The sequence below is a fragment of the Amphiura filiformis genome, chromosome 4 (genome assembly GCF_039555335.1).
Source record: "Amphiura filiformis chromosome 4, Afil_fr2py, whole genome shotgun sequence".
NCBI lineage: Eukaryota > Metazoa > Echinodermata > Ophiuroidea > Amphilepidida > Amphiuridae > Amphiura > Amphiura filiformis.
The window spans coordinates 52061086-52076520 of NC_092631.1; the positions used below are offsets into that span (position 1 = coordinate 52061086).

The following is a 15435-nucleotide window of genomic DNA, read 5'->3' on the forward strand; positions in this document are numbered from 1 at the left end:
TTTTTTTCCTTTTGCTTCTAACGTAGCTGTAATAGTATTGGCAAACGACACGCAGGTGGTGTGGTAAATGAAACCAAATCAGAATGTTACAACTTCTGCCAGTCAGACACCGTAACAACTGATCTTGTTCAACTTAAACATGTTGTCAGTAACCTCTGCCTAACAGGAGGGGAGTTAATAATCTCATCTTGCTCAATTCAAGACTTTTCATCAGATACTGCTCAACTGTCAAGGCATAGTACAGCAGCATGGGGATTGATATTGGATACTGATATTCGGCCATTTTGATATTTTGCTTAAAAAGTTACCTTTTCAGAGTCTGTGTTCAGCAGTTACTTGAGCAATGTTGAAAATGTAACTTTTTAAGCAAATAACATGTTAAAGTCTATTCATAATCAAACATTATGCATCACTTCTTTGCTGCAAGTGAAATGAAATAGCACTCTAGCAAGAGATACATTCATTGGGTCATTCCAGTTGAAATCCACACCCCCCTATGAAAGACATGCCCTTAATCTCCCACACAGGGAGTGTGAATTTCAAATGGGGTACCTGAATGGGTGATTCCATTTGAAATCTACACCCCCTGTGCAGGAGATTATGGTCATGTCTTCCACAGGGGGTGTATGGATTTCAACTGGAATAGTCCATTATTACTCACCTGTCACAACACTAAAATCACAGTCAGCTTTACTTTACTTCTTGGCTAACACAGTGTCTAAAATAGGAACTCGTCCAAATATGAACACATCTGACATTCTTTCGCAACAAAAACGCAGTTACGGTGCGCAAGATATTTCCACACCCAATGTTTCTTACCTATTCCTAAATGTGTATTGATACTGGCGTAGCGTGCTGTGCCCGTCAGGTTTTTGTTTTCTCTGTATGGGATGTGTTGCTGTGTCCGTGCATCACGGTACTTCTTGGCAAGGCCAAAGTCAATGATGTACACTAAGTTGCCCTTCTTTCCCAGACCCATGAGGAAATTGTCAGGCTTGATGTCTCGGTGGATGAAGTTCTTTGTATGAACATATTCCACCCTGCTGATCTGGAGTTTAAAAAACAAAACAGAAGGAAGATATTGGGCCATTCTTCAGAAAATGAAACTAATTTGAAAAAAATCAAATTGTAGGTATCATTTATTTTTAAACTTTTTTGTGACAAGTACAGTTCAAAGTTTTAAGAACTGTAATTTTCATGAAAATTTATTCGCCGAACACCCTAATTTGCATAAATTAACATAATTGTTAGTTTTGGGTCTGAAAGTAAGGTTTTTGGGCCATTTTAACACTTACTGCAGTTTTAACTTGTTGTAATTGTGTTTTTTTAATTTACTGAAAAATATGCTGTTATGACGCCACTAAAACAAATCAGAACTGTTGAAAAATTTTTCAAACCACAACAATCTCGTAATTAACGAAACAAATTAATTGGTTTTGTATGTCACACACGTGACCAAAAACATGCAATTGTTTTTACCATCAGAAAAGATTTTATTAACTGAACTTCATATTTTATGTCAAAAGGTAGACTGATTATACCCTCCATTCCAGCTTCCTAAATGGAAATTATTATTCTTAGTTTTTACGTAATTCATGATAATTAACAAGTCACACACGTGACCGGGGTCACGTGTGTGACAAGTTTGGTAACGTGTGTGACGTACAAACTCCGCCATGGAATTCCATTAAGAGCACCCTATGATGTTGAATTTGGTATCAATGTATAGCTATGGGTCTCCTCTATCCACTGACACCAAAATAAGTACCAACATTCTTGATACCTTGCTGCTATGCATCATTTTGTGGTTGTGTCCTCACAAATGTGATAAAACCTTGATTGTACACACAAATAGGCTAAAAATAGACTTTATGGAAGAAAAAAATCCAAACATGTAATTTTTACCTGATTTGTAGTTGCCATATAAAAGTAAATCACAAAATGAACCTAAACACAAGGTTTTAGCTCAACATCACCTGAAATATTCTTAAAAAGAGCAAAAACTGACCCATGTTTTATCCCTACCCCTAAGAATGTGGATTTCTGTGTCACCATCCGGTTATTTCAGTTTTAATGGAAGGTTTGTATGAAGCGATTGTTGACATGACACCACTGTTTTTCCCTACATAATACATTTAGTTGGTTATAGGGCATATAATAAATAAATTTGGAAACAAATTTGCTTTTATAAAATACTTTAATTGTTCACCCAAAAGTTTGATAACGTGTGTGACATTCAGACGAACAAAACCAAATGTCACACACGTTACCAAACGTTTAGTATCAAACCCCCAATTAACACAGCTAGGCATGAATGTTTCTTGTCAATGTTGGTGTTATTGTAATTGTAAGATATCAATGCTTTACTACATTTGGTATGAATATGTAGGTCCTTGTACATTCACAGAAATTTAGAAATGAATTTTAAAATCCAAAAACTTGCATCCGTCTGATGTCACACACGTGACCGACTCTTTGTTGACCCCTGACACGAAAATAACACAACGTAAAAAAAAAATTAAAATATTTTTGAAGAGTATAGACATTAGTGTAACTATCATGCAAAAGATATGGTGTTATCTGTTTTATTTATAAAGCAGGCACAGGAGCATTAGTGTGAAATACCCCCAGTTATGTCACACACGTGACCGAAGAATGGCCCTATTACGGTTACGTCTATATATGTTCTTATCACTGGGCAATTGCTAGTTACTTTTGTGAGACAAATTACATTCTTATTCAATGAGTGCGTCTTGTAAAGAATTCACGTAATTTGATTGGTTTTCTGGTGTATAATATCTCACAATAGTTGATAGTGATATTAGTCAGGCCGCCACGCATAAAAGCGGCACGCTTGTTGCTCCTCAATAATCGCGCGATAATGCGTTCGCGTAATACACGTGCGAGAACTAAGAACGCGATTCGGCGGCTTAGATGTTCGTGATGGTTTCGTTCATTTAAAACAACAGGGATGTTCTCACAAAAGGAACTTTATTTTTTTCTGAAAAAAGGCAGGTTTTCTCGCAAAAATTACATTAAAACTGAATAAGAATGAGAATAAATGATAGGATTTTGTCTTTGGCCTATCGAATATCGTGTCATAATGGATGGGGTGGCCAATAATTTTATCGTAGTGGGTACCGGCTCCGCCGGCATCCACAACTCAAAATATTGGCCAGCCCATCCATTATGACACGATATTGATAGGCAAAAAGACAAAATCTATCATTTATTCTCTAAATGTACTTCAACAGTGGAAAAATTTGTAGAGGTAGACATAAGCAGCTGGCCCAAGGGCCAGCTAGGAAGGTTTCCAGCTGACCCATGGGCAAATTCACTTTTGATTTGTTGTTAATATTCTAACATGCCATAAATTCATAATGCCAAAATCCCAACTGGCCATCCAGACAGAAAATCTCCCGGCCTGAAGAACTGGCCAGGGCCAGTGGCTAAATCGTTTTGGAATTAAGCCCTATCATATCACATTTTCTGCCTCAAAATGTGTGCGATACAGCTTTTTCAACTATTCTGTTGCCACTTCCAAGTCCCTATTAATGATAATTGCACCTCACTGGGAAGGAATTGAACCTGAACTTGAACTTGAGGTGCAATTTTGCACCTCAAGAAACATATCGCAATTCCAGGGCTGGTATCCATCAGATTTCTTTGATTACAGACAAAATGAACACTGGATCCTGATCTGAAGCCTTGGCAGCCTAGAAATTCTACAAAGATTCTCATAGATTCTTTGAGCTTATACACTAAATGGAAAACCTAATGATTTTAATAAACTGTTGTTGCTAGAACCCAAATGGATTCTTGCAAGGCGAATTTTACCCATGCTCGGGTTCAATTAAAATCCTACTGAGATTAAATGGACAGGACTTTGCATTTGGAAGAAGTTTTAAAGAAATCCTGCAAACTAATGGATCCCAAATATAGGCTGCAGGGACTGTCTTTTGGAATTTGCAGGAGAGCATGAAAAAGCTCTTCTGGAGCCTTCAAGGAGAGCTGTTTAGAGCATTTACAATAGAATGTAAGGAGAAAATGGTCAACCAAGGAGAGCTAAAAATCACTCTCCTATATCAGATTTAAGGAGAGCAGTAGAGAGTGATTGCTCTCACTTTCCTCAAAAGGAAGTCCCTGGGTTGCATACAAGTTTTTGTCATACCATCAACACAAGAGGTTCAAATCCAGAACTATGCTTCAAGTAATCAGTAAATATTCACTGAACATGTGAATTCTTTGCACATTGTCTTGCAGTTGAACTTTCCCATTACACATGTATTAGTTTTAAACAAGACGTCACCATTTAACAACAAACTAATCACACTACATGACAAATCACAATTTGTGTTCACCATATTTTCCCTTTCTTGGCTCAATGGCAAGATTGTGTATTTGCACATCTACAGCAGTTATTTCTTAGAAATGTGAGGGAGGAAAAGCGCCTGGCACATATCCTCTGAGACTACATCAATTATCGGAGGACAGTTTTGACATTTAAACGACTGTTTGCACATGAAAAATGACACTACTCTGCAGATTTTACTCTATGCATTCGCTTTCACCGATTTGTCGCAACACGATGCACTATTTTTATTTACAAGACTGCGTCATACGCTCATGTTTGACAAAAGAGCGTTTACTACATCCAATTTGATTTTCATGGGCTAGTAATGGTGTATAATTCAAAGTTTTTCGCTTCTGAAAAACAAATTTCAGTCTAGATGCAGGTATATGCAGTGTGCATTATCATTTATTATTTTTAACCAACAAGGGTCAGGCACAATCAGGACAGCAGCGTCAAGACTTGTTTAACCCCTTAACATTTATTTTGAAGTGTGTACAATACATACAGTGGGCTAATTCATGCCTTATCCTCATCATGTTGTCGAGTTAGGCCTTTTTTTAGATGCTATGCAGTCGCATGACGAGGTCAGTGGCATGAGGCAAGCCTAGGAGAGTTAACTTCTGCATGATTCATTATAAGCTCCTCATGTTTCAAGTCATACACAGAATTACAACAACTAATAACAGAGTAATAACATCTGTCACTTAATGTAGTTGCAGGGGGGGTTTATCCTTTTACATATAGTGTGCATGTTGGTGGGGGTGTGCATGTTTGTGCAGTAGCTGTGTATGTGGGGTGGGGGTGGGGGTGGGGGTGTGCATGCATACATATTATCTATGCAGTGTGTGTCTGTGACACGTACATGTATGGTGTGTTGTCTGTGTCTGACTTGTTTGGAAATAATGAATACTAATTTTGCAATGCTTCCAGACAAATTTCAATACAAATAACGAATCAAAATAAATATTAAAAAAACCTGTCTCGACATTTCAGAAATATTGTAATCTATCTTCTACTTCACAGTCTGAACCAATGTAATTGAGTAGCATATTTTTAGTACCAATACATCTCTCAAAAATAACATCTTGCAAATTTGTAAACAACAAATGCTTGTCATTTACACAATCACTGTATTTGGTTGTGCTTTAAAAATCCCTCTTATATAACTTACTGTTAATAAATTTCACACTTGCATTTGACATGCATCATGCATGAATACAAAGGATTTTTTGTACACAAAGAAAAATCCTACTAGCAAATATTCCTGTTATTGCAGTAATTAAATTACATCTTTAGATGTAATGGCAGTGGTGATGTGTTGTCACTGCAGAAGCTCAATCCAGAGCGTGTGTATGTTCGTTATTTCTATTCTTAAGGGATCTGGAATGAGCGTTTCGACAGTATTTTTTGTGGGACATGAGAGCACATCAGACATATCGAATGCATTCTGAATACGAAGAATGTCTTTCTGATATCAAATAATTTTCGTATTTTGAAATTCACGATATAAAACAAATTTTATGACAAATTATTAAAATTTGACATTTTTCACATTTTTGATATTAACAGTCCTTGAAGTAAATTTTATAAATCTAATAATATATTTTTAAAGTGTATGTAGCTGGGAGGAAAAGCCGACAATCAATTAAAAATTTGGACCTTTCATATTTTTTCCCAATTTTTTTTTGGTGTTTTGGGAAAAAAATCCATATCTTCAATACGAAAGGTCAAAATTTTCAACTGACATCGGCTTTTCATCCCACCTACATACATACACTTTAAGTATAAATCATCAAATTTATAAAGTTTACTTCAAGTACTGTTAAATATCAAAAATATCAATTTTTATCATTTGCCATAAAATGTGTATTACATTGCGAATTTCAAAAGATTAAAATGATTTGATATCAGAAGGACATTCTTCGTATTCAGAATCCAATTCGATGTCTGATGTGCACTAATGTCCCACAATAAATACTGTCCAACGTTCATACCCCATCCCTTAAGCAATGTACATAAATGTCTATAAATGTGTGTAAACTGCAAGAGAATCTTTCAAAACCTGACTTACAATCAAGCAGACAACAGGATTTGCACAGTATGCGATATTGTTTTAAATGTTATACCTACTTTGAATAATGATATTAGAAGCTAAGTGCAATTGAGTCAACTGTAAATCATTACATAAAGCATTGAAACACAAGCTAAGAAAGAGATTGACAATCACAGACCTGAATAAATACATTTTGAGATGTCGATGGTGATAATGACATGATGATGATGATGATGCCAAGGATGATGATGAGGAAGAAGAGGAGGAGAAGGAGGAGGAGGAAGAGGAAAAGGAAGAGGAGGAGGAAGTGGGTGAGGTGTGGGATTTCTACAGGATCAACAAAGATGAACTGATCTCTGTGTAGAGAGTGGATTTATATCAAATTTGTTCATATCATGGCTAACAAGGGAACACTATTTTGCTGTTTCGTCTGTGATGACTACCATTCAAACTGCCCTATTTCACATATATACCTGGCTTGAATCTTTCTATTTTACAAAGTTGTGGTTTTCTGCCAAACAATGCTATAGCAAATTATTCCTTTAACAGTGTTCGACTGCTCTTCCTGATTATCGCGTAAACAGAATTAGGTCACACGTTTCTACACAGCTTGATTGGCGAATGATGTGCCGATGTGATGATGACATGATTCAATAAGCCAATCAGAATCGCACTTCCGCGTTTACGCTATAAACAGCGTCCAATTGGCAGACCGCTAAAGAACCTTGCTGAAAACTATAGTCAATCAGATACAATATGTGTGTCACATGTTTTCAATTCCATTAAATCATGTAATCTACACCATAACACAAGTAATTTAATAACTGCAAAGAGCTTGTTTTTCTGTCCCTATTCGTGAATGTAAACATGATGAGAAATGGTCATCTGTTGAAGCCTGCAGCATGTTTATGCAAAGACCACAAGAAATCATTTCTGGTGAAAACACACAACAGGAACAGAATAGAGTGCAATCATTTTGAAGACTACTGGTCTTACGTCTTGCTAGCCTTGCCAACAATGTAGTTACAATTACCCAAATAGAGCAACAAAGCATTTTTAAAACTGGGATGTACTTCTGCCATTCTTGAGGCCAGTGCATGTTTTTACATGCATTTTGGTTTCTCTGCTGCAATTTTGATTTTCCACTTCCATTTTCTGTTCAAATGATGCTTTGTTAGCGCGGCTTTGTTCTTTTTCTCCATGTTTTCCGCTTGTGATGATGTTGCCGCAAATTGTAACCACAATGGAAAATGCTGCACAGCAAACTTGCCATTTGATGCAACAATAAAATGTATATACAAACGTCATACTATATAGAGGTTGTGCATATGACGCATCATACCGTAAATATGGCGGACTACTCAAAAGCATTCAACAAAAGCATGCTTGCAATCTACCGTGACAATTCGTCTCACACACATAACAAATGCACTACGATCAAATAGGTTGATGACAACATTTGACTGAATGCACTGCACTGCCCCATGATTACGTTGAAGGACACCGGTTCAAACCCTTTGTTTGTAGCCAATCGATAAAAGCATGCAGGACCTCTATAACCTTATAAATGTAGCAGGGGCACAGCCCGATAATGCCAAATCTGGCCTGCCATTCGCGGTTGGCTCTTGTACAGCTCAGAAATGTTCAGCAAAACAAGGTGGATTTTGGCCCTGAAACACAAATGATTTTGGCCCTTTGTGCATGGCCTACAAGCAATTTCACTGAGAACTCCTGTTTCATGTTTGTCAAATTAAAAACCTACAAAAATGTGCTGGAATATTTTCATTTGTTTGGCTGTTGTCTGTTTGTTAATGTATTGTAATCCATTTGTTCCTTCCATACATGTACCTTCCATTTGATACAGGCATTTTAAGGCTTGATCAATGTTTACAAAAACAGCCAAGTGTTACATAAGGAGCAATTCACATCTTATTATAAATTGAATATAAAACACCAAGAGTAGATCTGTTGATTCAAATGAAAAGATCTCCGAATATACCCAATATAGCAATGTTTATTATCACTGAAGGAACTTGATCGTATGAATAATCTCCGCTTGCATAAAACCCAAACAAAAGGCAACTTGGCATTACTAAGTCACTTCATATATTGGTTTGTTTCTTTTAGTCTCATGTATGTGATGATAAAACAGGATTCCTAATGTCAAGTGCAATGCTGAGTCCAGCCACAAAATGCCAAGTACTCAATGGCATGTTTTCTTATGTGTATTGCACAGGCCTAGCATACAGTACACAGAATTCATGTAAGGACAGTTTCAGTAATACATACCGTACCCAGGGTAGTGCACCAAATTTGTGCAAGTTGCATCATGCAGGCCTACAGTAGATCTGCATAAATAGCTGGCACAGAAGTAATGTAATGGCACTCTTTTGCCCATGGTACACATACAATGCATAAACATAAAGTGGGGTCCTGATTGGCTAATTTAATAGACCTACACTCATAACAACAAACTGGTAATCCGACTTGCCGATTACGCTTCAAAGCTTTGTTCGGCATTCGTGATGGGTTTCAAAGGGAACACAAAGCAACGATGCATTCACGTAGTCTGCATGGTTTACTTCGCGAGGGCAGCGACGTAAACCACACAGACGATGCGGGTGTGAGTTGTTAAACGTTGAACAACAGTGAAACATGATTGAATCCCTTTCAACAACGAAAACAAGCTATAAAAGATCAATTCACTTGATTATTTCATGAGCTTTACATGCTTTAGTCATTGCAACTCAACATTACACGAGGATCAATGATTTTTCTGTTGATATCAGCAATAAAACGGCAATGTTGCAGGCAGGGTAGACAAACCACACTTCATGCAAATCTTACCAATTGATCAGCTAATAGTAAAACTGTTTTGAGACTAAATTTGCGCGAACAAAAATTAAATAAGTCCTCTAGGCTGGGCCCCAGTAGTTCCATGACCATGACATTGTAGTCGCCTTCTGCACCGCACCATTTGATTGTAGGGATGCCCACTGAAAGATATAAACAAAAACAAACAAATCTGTTAATAGATGGAATAATGTGGATGTTTATCACATCCAAGTACATGTGTAGAGAATTAAGAACTATAGTTCAGTTTGCAGGATGCGACGGCCCTCGCAAAGCGGTCAGCAAGCGTCAGAGAAAATACGGCTCGGCTATCTCAGCTATTACAATCAAGTTATACTGAAAATTAGTTGAAAATTCTATTTTGAATTCTGTGCTATTTGATTGCAACTTAAAAAGTGGCTATCGAATGTTGCTTATTAGTTTCATCATAGTTAGACCAGTCACTCTTGAATCTTAATTTTGCTTGCCAAGTACAAACAGTCTGTCAAATGGTTTTCATGTGTGCTAGATAAATAAACATTTAAAAGTCTCTGTGAGATGACTTGCAATTTCTGATAATAATACCCAGTGAATCTGCTGAAATTTAGTTTGAGAACTGAATTGCAACATTTTAAATAATGAAAACAGGTTCTACAGGTCACTCAGTAAAACAGACTATAGCTGTGTCTCATCTGAAGATGAGAGCAACATCATGTTGGATTTTGCAGTGGCAGATTGGAATTGTGCGTGCTAACCCAATTCTTGGGGTCACCTACACACATGTAAATGCACCAATTCAAATCTGCCAATGCAAAATCGAACATGGGGTTACTCATAACTTGACACGAAACACACTATAGAAGTAGCGGTAAGAAACCCTTTATGTTTTTGCAGTAGTGCTGTGAGCTCACAATTTAGGGGACGATATGATCAGAGGGACCTGGTGTACTCCCATACATACATAATTTTACTGCACTGCCCTTATATGGTTTGATTTTTAGAACAAAAAGTAATAACCCTTTTTAGCCAACATAAGCTCTCCAGACATGCAAGCACTCACCAACCAACTATAACAAGGTACCCAGGGACCTGGCCCTGTGCATCATTCTTGATTGTAAACAAACATCATAATCAAATTAAATCTGTGAATACTCAGGGGCCAGTCCAATCAGAGTTTAGTAGATGTATTGTTAAATTCAAATACACATGTGACACATAATGCATAATATATGTATGTAGTTTTTAAATACCTATGCATTATTGAATGATGATTCAATATATCTGTGCCAATAAAAACAAAGGCTCCTACAAATAATACCGATCAATTTTCTGACTATAATGAATTCAGCCAAATTGTTTCTTTCAATCCAACAAAGAAATGGTAATCAAGACTATAGATGCACTCCCATTCCTCAATATTAACTGCGTTTGATGAGAAAGATACAAGGATTCAAAGAGGGCAATAAACCAAAAGAAAACAAACGCTTTCCCAGCTAAGCATAAATCAATCTCCTTTTCTTGGAATTGCCTCTTCAATGGTACATGTTACTTTGCAAATTGTCCTCTCGGGCTTGCAAATTCTGCGCACTGGAAAACATTCCATTTTGTATGATAATCACTAACTAGTGCTGTGTATTAATAAAATTATCTGATAGTACCTACATTGAATTTTGAAAAAAAATAATCAATTTCCTGAAACCGGGATTTTCTTTTCGCAGAATAGAGCCTGTCGAGGGGAAATAAAATGGGGTATTGTACAGATTTAATGTACAGCTATGAATTGTATTTTCTTACATCTTCAGTAGATGTATGCAGAGTGTACTGCATGTACCTCAGCTCTGCTATGGGTATACATGCATACGCAGGCATACATACATGTACGTTGCAGCAGGCATGCTTGTCAGTACAGAATCCTTTCCTAGTAAACACGACAGGTCTCTTGTTTATTATCCAGTTCTTGAAATACCTAGCAAGGCTTCGGTTCCCAGGAAATATTACACACTCATTGGCATTCATATGGTGACAGAGATGGGCTTAGCAATAGGAATGGGTTTACTTACTTGCCTTCTACTATAAATGATTATACCCCGACATGTAATTTGGGTATTTATGATGAGTGAAATAAATTTGATGTGAAACTGGATACAATTCGTCATTTTCTTTCTATTGAAATTTTAAAATTAAAATAAAATGAGGCATTTACAGATGGATCGTTTTTCACTGAAGATGTTAAATTTTACCAAATATCCTGAGCAGGACTATTCTAATGAGACTATAAATTATAGACCCTTTAAATACCGTAACTCTAAAAATCATGTCTGCTTACAATATTCAAATATCGTCAATATGCTTCACATGGTTAGACATGTTTGTGCTACACATATGTCCAACCAGATTTTGACAATACTGAAAATGTTCAAAATTACCATGGCTCTAAAAATAATTATCCATTGAACCATTTCATGGAGTAGAGTTCAAAATTAGCATGACTCTAAATATAAATAAACTACCCATTGAACCATTCATGGAATAGAGTGCACCAAAGAGTCATTGTACATAACATTCATGCAAAATATAAAAAACTAAATAATGAGCTTAAGTGATAGAGTGTACCGTACTGTACACTGTACAATGATCATCAAAAATTGGTTGTTGTTTTTTAGATCTATGCAATTGTTGTCAAGAGAGGCATGTGAATATTGACACGACATGAACGGCTGTTTACTGCGTGTATTCATTGTTATTGTAGCGCTCAAATTTTATTTTTATCACAGTAAGATAGCATTATTGAGATGCATTGAAACTGAGTATACTAGCAATACATCTACCAATACAATGGGAAATCGGGAAGCTCTGTCTGGAAAATGTTGAGAGAATTTTGGGTCTTCAAATTATAAGTTAAGGGCCTTATGGCAAACCTTTTTGCATTCCGAGTTACCTTCCTTGGAAAGTAAAATTTCTTTAACATTTCACTATTAAACCGTGGACCCCTCTGCTTTGGGAGACCATCCTCGGTTCAAGGATGTCTGCAAATGTCTGCAATCTTGCTTCAGATACATCCCCAATTTAACGTCCCAGGTATGTCAACTGATTTCATATTTGGATGTCTGTGTTTGCAATGCATCTAGTCCTAAATGGCATCCACATTTGGAAGCAATCACATTTGTACATTTATGATGTGTGTTGTGTGCACTTGTAAAGACTGCAAACCAGCAACTGAGGATGTCCACAGTTCCATCTACATTACCTACAGGCGTGTTGCAAACAGTGTAAAAATGCACACATGTTAGAACACCCTCTAGTTTGCCAGTGTATGGTCATGTCTCAGTTGGATAGTAAAAAGTTAAATAGATCCACAGTTTGGAGCTCAGTTTCGGGTCTGATAGGAAGTAAGTCCTCATTTGCCAGTCATTATAAATAGGGGGGTGTAGATGTGTGTGGGTGGGACCCTGGTTGGGGGTGGGTGCGTACGTGTTTGCCGACACACACAAGATTTTTCACCCTAAACTGTGGACCTACTTCCAACCGAGGACTGTCCTCGGTCTCAAACTGCTGCAAATGACCTCAAATGCATGCTAGATGCTTTAAACGCTATTTGCCTGAAACCGAGGACCACACGTGTAAAAACTACCGTCCGCAGGGTGATGGCTAAAATTCCGTTTCGTATTATACACACAAAAAATCCGCCATTCTAGTCCACGGTTAGGCGATGAAAACATCATACACACGTCCTCGGTTAGATAGCAAAACACAATGTCCACGTTTGGAGGCAAACACAGACAGGGGTGTGTGTGTAAAGAATATATTAAAATTTGTTTGGTGGATACTAAACCATTGTGTAACAAGAAGCTTTTGTCACACATCAACATGCCAACACCAAACTATGTTACAACAATTCAGTTTCCATGGCAACTCCAACCTGTTTCAACTACTCCCCACTAGGAATTGTGCAGACAAAAAAACACAATTTTACCGAAGTTAATTTTATACCACACGCCCACAAATTATCTGCTCAATGATTCATACATATAACCTGAACTGCTCACAATATTGGTTGCCACCTAGTTATTCATAATGCAACAATTATTGATGATGACCTTGGATCATTGGTTAAGATCCATTCTATGTAATCATTTATCAATGAGCACTCTGCACACAACCTGTTCTAAAGCAAGAAAATATGAATTCATAATCGTGAACTATTATCAGATTCCCACAAACTGTTACCACAATCTCATAGTTCCATCCACAGTTCAATAAACCTCAATCAATGCCATGCCAAATTTGAAAACAGACATTCAAGAGGGAATAAGGCATTGGAAAGGTGCCTGAATTAGATATTAGGGGTGTGAGAGCCCACAGACCAAAAAACGAGGAATATCACTAAAAAGTAAAAACGCTGAAAAACAGAGTAAAAACAGGTTAAAAACACCAAAAGTAGGCTGAAAATAAAAGAAAACACATACATTTTGGCAACAAAATAAGAGGAAATCAGCTGAAAATAGGAACTCTCACACCCCTGAGATATAGAGAGCCCTACTGTATTTCCTTTAATAAATGCCCTGGGCATGACATTTTTGAAGAAAGGGAGCCTACATTTATTACAGGTAAATTTTCGATGAAAAAAGCTAATTTTTTGGGCCGGAAATCGCAAGTATCATTAACTTCTGGTTCGTTTCCAGACTCAAATCCAAGATGGCGGCGTGCATGGAATATGTGGAATATGAAATTATTGCCATAAATACCATACTATGAAATTACATCTGTAAAGTATTTTAAGCAAGAACATGATTTACCTAGTGAAATTCTACCATAATTTGGCAAGTAACTGCTTGGAAGTTAAGAATAGTTTTGCGACTGTTACGCTCAACATTGATGCGAGTAATGTGACTGATGCAAGTTTTAAGCTTTAAAATCACACAATGGAAATGTATGCATTTTGAATACTTTCCTCTCGTTAGAAAAAAATGGAGGGTGCTTATTAGAGGAGAGGCATTTATTAAAGGAAATGCAGTATTGAGTTCATGTACCAGAAGAGTTCTACAATGTACATTGTACTTTGGTGACAAAATCTAGTTTCCATTATCCAGTGGAGAGGGTAGGTTACATGCCCATAATGGCAAATTGAACATATCATACTTGTTATTGTCTTATTTTATTCATGTCTACAGGTACATTGTACAGACAAGACCCCAATTTAAGTGACTTGTAAATTTAACCAGTGAGCGCATTGCTAATTAACAAGAACATCAGCTACTTGCAAATGCAATCAAGACATTATTTTACTTTTTCAAGCACTACATTTTCAATTTGCAAATCAATGAATAAGATACTGGAGAAATACTTGGAATTTGTTAATAATTACCGAGAATCGGAAAAGCAGAGAGTACAATTCCCATTCAGGAACCTCAGATATTTCTGGAAATTCTTTAGCCCAATGATTTTGCCATTATTTAGAAAACTAAATTCAACCATTCAAGATCAATACAACTGTGCAACCCTTATCCAAGATGTGAGCGTGACTATTGCAGATTTAACTGTGGAGTTCTACAAAAATGTAATTTAAAGCATGTTACCTACATGTACTAGATATGCAACTTTGGACTTCCCTTACATTTTTTAATGTTATAAATTACATTCTTTACAGAGCACTGTAAAAATATCAAATGAGAAAAAATTGACTAAAAGGTGTTTTTCATGTGATGAAATCATAATAATAATAATAGTAATGTATCACTTTATTACACATTCATTGTCATCAAGAGTCAGATATAAGATTTCCATGTACATGTACAATGTAGAAATTATGAATTAGTGAAAAGCCAGGGTACATCTTGAGTTCTCATAAAACTGAAATCAATTCCAGCTGCTCACCGTCACGTTTCGTAGAAATGCAAGCACGCTTGTTACTTTTTCGCTACATCTCTCTCTCTGGCCTAGCTACATGTAGACTAGTGTTTTATTCAAATGACTCTAGCGCAGTCATGTCAGTAATGACAGAATTGGGCATGCTTGACCTTACCAATTCACACTCTGATTCCACCTACATGTACTATGAGTATGATGCTCTCTCACTATGGACCACAATGGCCTCATCCCAATGGCATCTTTCAATAACCTCAATTAAACAATCAATAGTGCAAATTTGACCTCAAGTTGCAGAGTATGAGTTTTTGTACTCAAATTTACAAAGGTC

At 36.7% G+C, this 15435-nt stretch overlaps 1 protein-coding gene across 6 annotated transcripts in view; it reads right to left on the reverse strand.

Annotated features, from left to right (window-relative positions):
• Positions 1-15435, reverse strand: part of LOC140151050 (casein kinase I-like) — a 66872-nt gene that overhangs the window by 23027 nt on the left and 28410 nt on the right. For all 6 annotated transcript variants that reach the window (XR_011858887.1, XM_072173250.1, XM_072173245.1 and 3 more), the window contains 2 exons: positions 9255-9403; positions 820-1048 (listed from right to left, as the gene is read on the reverse strand). Coding sequence is in view for 5 of the 6 variants with exons in the window: in XM_072173250.1 (XP_072029351.1) it covers positions 820-1048; positions 9255-9403 (378 nt within the window). In the remaining variant the exon portion in view is untranslated. The remainder of the gene's footprint in view (positions 1-819; positions 1049-9254; positions 9404-15435) is intronic.